Genomic DNA, 4,660 nt, shown 5'->3' on the forward strand with positions numbered 1-4,660 from the left:
ATTTAAGCAGTTGATGATCTGTTCCACAGTCAGTTCCTGGCCTTGTTTTGGCTGAAAACATTGAGTTTCTCCTTTGTCTTTTTCCACAGATGTAGTGCATCTGATTCCTGTGTACCCCATTTGTTGAAGTCCATGTTTATAGCCACCATTTATGTTGTTGAAAAAGACATTTGCAATGAATAAGTTATTAGTCTTGCAAAATTCTATCATGTGATCTCCAGCATCATTTCTATACCCAAGGCTATATTTTCCAACTACCAGTTGTTCTTTGTTTCCAACTTTTGCATTCCAGTCAACAGTAATAATCAACACATTTTGATTGCATATTTGGTCAATTTCAGACTGCAGAAGTTGGTAAAAACTTTCAATTTCCTCATCTTTGGCTTTGGTGGTTGGTGTGTAAATTTGAATAATAGTAGCATTAACACATCTTCCTTGTAGGTGTATGGATATTATCCAATCACTGACAGCATTAAACTTCAGCATAAATCTTAAAACTTTCTTTGTAACGATGAATGCCATGCCATTCCTCTTCAATTTGTCATTCCTGGTATAGTAGACCACATGGTTGTCTGATTCAAAATGGCCCAAACCAGTCCATTTCAGCTCACTAATGCCTACAATATTGATCTTCATGCATTCCATTTCATTTTTTGACAAATTCCAATTTTCCTAGGTTCATATGAAGTATGAATCTTTATGCCATAGTGGTGATGAATCTTTGCTGACCCATGCAAAGGGTCCCACTGGTCTTCTTTTTGATTAATTATTTTCAATGGTAGGTTGACAGCTAAGGGTATATATATATAGTTCAAGGCCCTAGAACTAACTTGCCTGAATGAAAACTAAACCTGTTATCTGAATTTCATAAGCCAATGAGCTAACCAGAGAAAGAAAGTACATTCAGATAATCAGACACAGGTGGATGACTTGTAAGTAGGCCTGCTGGCTCAATATGGGCAGTTTCCCAATATTCCAGACACCATCTGCTGTTCATTGACAAGATACTCCTTTGCAACCAGGGATGACAAGTAAAACAGAGTAATAATTGACATCCTGTTACACTCACTTATGCATTTCCTAACAATAATTTTAGAGTAGTAAGTAAATAAGATGATAGCTCTGTGCTAGACCTTACACACACACACACACACACACACACAGGAGCTCTGGTAGCATAGTGCCTAAGGCACTTAACTGCTAATCAGAAGGCTGGCAGTTCAAACCCACCAGCCACTCCTTGGAAGGAAGGTTTGGCAATCTACTTCCTTAGTGATCTGCCTTGGAAACCCAAGGAGGGGTCACCATGAGTCGGGTCTGACTCAATGGCACATAACAATAACATATACACACACGCACATACATATATATATATATATATATATATATATACATGTTAACTAATTTATCCTGTAGCACCACTACACATGTGTATCTGAATATTTACTCAAAATGTGTGGGGAACTGCCACTGTGTGGTCATCTTCATTTTATTCACTGCTATCAGCCTATAGAGCTTAAGTTATAAAGTATTTATAAACTCTTTGAATGTATTGATGTGCCAAGTATTTTTTATTTAATCTTATTTTATTTAATCTTAACAACAACCCTGCATTGAATAAACAGATTGTTATTTTAAATCAAACTGCCTTCAGCTGTTTCTGCCTTCCAAGGTTGGGGTTGGGGTTGGGGTTGGGGCGCATAATCCAGCAGAGAGAAAATAAATGCCAACATCATTCACTTCCCAATCACAGAGCCTGCTGGGGGGAAGAGGGAAAGAGTAACATTGTAAAGCCTCTGCCATTTACTCTATTTTGGAATAGATGGTTTTAGTTTGGCAGAATACAATAATTATCTTTGGAGGTAGACCCAAGAGCCTAGGCATGGGAGAGAGATCAATTGCTTAACAAAACAAAATGAACACAAAGCTGAAAGGGGGTCAGAAATTAAAAAGTGTGAGAAATTTGGAGGGAGATTGGGGACAGGGCAACATGGTAATGTCAAAACTTTCAACCATTTCAAGCCTTCAGTAAAATCTCACACACAATTGTCATGAGTAATTTATTCTGGAAAGAAAATGACAGCAAAGGAGCTGACATCCATCCTTGATGGGCATAGAGACAAAAGAAGGGACCAACAACAACAGGTGACATCCAGGTGAGAGTGAGTTCTTTGGAAGTTGGAACTATGTTTCAGAAGTTACTGAGAATCTTACCACCTCCCTATCTTCAACCTGAAATTCAACTTGTGACAGAGAGTAGGACTCTAGATCAGACAACTGGTTTTGAATCTCAATGTAAAAGTGCCTTAGGCCAATATATGGATTACATCTGAAATTGTTTTCCTTCTTTTGCACATAAGAAAATCACCTTTGCAAACAAGAGCCTTTGATATACCTTTATAATAACACTTACCAAATGATATGGCAGTTGTCTAAACTTGCCTGTTTATTTTCTATGCTAGACTGAGGGCAGAAACTGTATCCCTCTTGTTTTCCATCCAGTAGCCAAAATAATACTCAATATGTGCCAAGTGAATAAAGGCATACACCTAGACCTTCCTTATCTTTAAGTCCATGATCTGCCCTCTTATCAAATCACTTCTCTTCCTACCAGGGTTACAACATATTTAACCTTAGCTAATTGTTACCCTCTTGGTTAGAAAGTAACCTTCATCTATTCTAAAAAGAAAGCTTTCAAAGCCTCTCCACATTATACCTCAAAGGCACACAATGGCCTCATGACCACATTCAGTGAGAGGCCACAGAATAACTAATTGTTAGAGTTCTCCAGGGGATGGATGATAATACAAATGCCATTTAGCAGCTATAACCGATTATGGAAAATGAGAGTAAGAAAATAGTTTACATTTTGTGGATATTCCTAAACACAATAGCCAAGAATGCTACATAGAATATATTGCCCATTTTAAAAAATACATTTTTAGATTCCATCAAATAATTAAGCAACTATGAGAGACTCAATTATTGACTCTCCCCCACCCACCTTGGAAGAAAAGTAAGGACATTTTAAAGGAAATGTGTGTCCTTTCCTGCTTTTAATTATGTCACTGAGACTTTTTAATACCAACGTTATTGGCATCAAAAAGTCACCACATCATGACACAGATGAAATGAAGCCACCCATACAGATAAAGGCAAGTTTTCAAAGCATGACAAAGAGACACTTTCAAAATATTAGCCTCATTTGGCTCAAAATTTGACCAACTGTTTCTTGTTTGCCTTATTAGAGGAAATTCAATACCACACATTTTACTTCACCACCTTTCAAAGCAGGGAAATATCCAGTTAGAAAAGTGAAAAGACACTGACAAATGGATTAAAGAAAAATCCTCTCATACCAGGGAGGTAGGGGGAGCATATCATGAGTAATTTTGATTAAACACAAAGCTTGGCCAAGCAGTGAAGCGCAAAGTAGACAGAGGAAATCAGATCCTGACAGGCAGTTCTGCGCTGTGCCTATAATATCAATGGAAAAAAACTCAGGGGTAATTCTTGGCTGGTTGTACCTACTTCATTTCCTGAATAAATATTTAAGTACTCTTTTATTATACACTGGTTTCTTAATCAGAAACCGAGGTCCAAAACAACCAAGAGAAATCAGAATATCATCCTCACACATCATGACACAATGCATAGGGCTCCTGTCAAAAGAGGAAATCATGCATGGCTGATAATTGACTTCCTTTCCCTTGTTTTGCATGTCACACAATTCATATTGATGGGCAAGCTGCCTATCAGGGAAGTGGATGTGTATTAATGAAAGCTCTGTATTGCAGGCTGAGTAACTGGTAGAAATGTTGTGAGCATTTGTAGCTGGGAGATTTATGCCATTATAACCCTAATATGTTCCTGCAGAATAACAACACAGCCTATTTAATATACAATGATGGAGTTCCCACATCCGTGGATTACAGCAGAAAGTTTGGACACACTAAAGGTATGACAAAGGCCCTTAGTTTCTCTTTCCTACCGGAAATCAACATTTTTTTTTTTTTTTTTGGCAAACATTTCATCATACATATCTAAACTGCAAAGATAGCATGACTTTTCTTTTTAATGGTTTATTTTGAGTTACTGAAATGTGGTTTCTATATCACAGGTTACATTACACTTTGACTTGGCAATTCCCTTTTCACAAATCCCATTTTATTTCTGAGCATATTTTTTAATATATGTGTTATAGTGGAAGTCCAAGTCCAAGTGCTGACTGCTGGGAACACCAGCCAGCAAATATATTTAAAAAAAAAAAAAAAAGAGGGGGGACCAGGGACCAGGTTTGCTGGTCCCACAGAGCCTGGTGAAACCACTGAGACTATGGCCCCTAGCTGTCCTTCAGGTCTGGAATTGAACCAACGCCTGTGGCTTCCAACCAAACAATAGACAGGCATATGAGTTGAACATTTACCTGAGATAGCTACACTCCTTGGAGAGAACAATCATGAGAGAAAGAAGGGCTGCTTATGCACAGGGAGACAGCTCAGGGGGCAGAAGTGCATGGAGGGATGGGCACAGGGAAGAGGTAACTATCAGGAGGAAGTAGAAGGGGAGATGTTGCATTGTGGTAAATTATGGTCAACGTCATGAGACAAAGTGTATGTGAACTGCTATATGGAAAGTGTATTTGCTCTGTAAATTTTCA

The 4,660-nt window shown here is 38.1% G+C and overlaps 1 protein-coding gene across 1 annotated transcript in view; it reads left to right on the forward strand.

The window, feature by feature from the left end:
* DNASE2B (deoxyribonuclease 2 beta) overlaps positions 1 to 4,660 on the forward strand; it is an 18,968-nt gene that overhangs the window by 5,837 nt on the left and 8,471 nt on the right. The window contains exon 3 of the mRNA XM_007946160.1: positions 3,877 to 3,958. Coding sequence (XP_007944351.1) covers positions 3,877 to 3,958 — 82 coding nt within the window. The remainder of the gene's footprint in view (positions 1 to 3,876; positions 3,959 to 4,660) is intronic.

This window comes from Orycteropus afer, unplaced genomic scaffold, assembly GCF_000298275.1.
Source record: "Orycteropus afer afer isolate SDZICR_OR568_19922 unplaced genomic scaffold, OryAfe1.0 scaffold00152, whole genome shotgun sequence".
NCBI classification, from domain to species: domain Eukaryota; kingdom Metazoa; phylum Chordata; class Mammalia; order Tubulidentata; family Orycteropodidae; genus Orycteropus; species Orycteropus afer.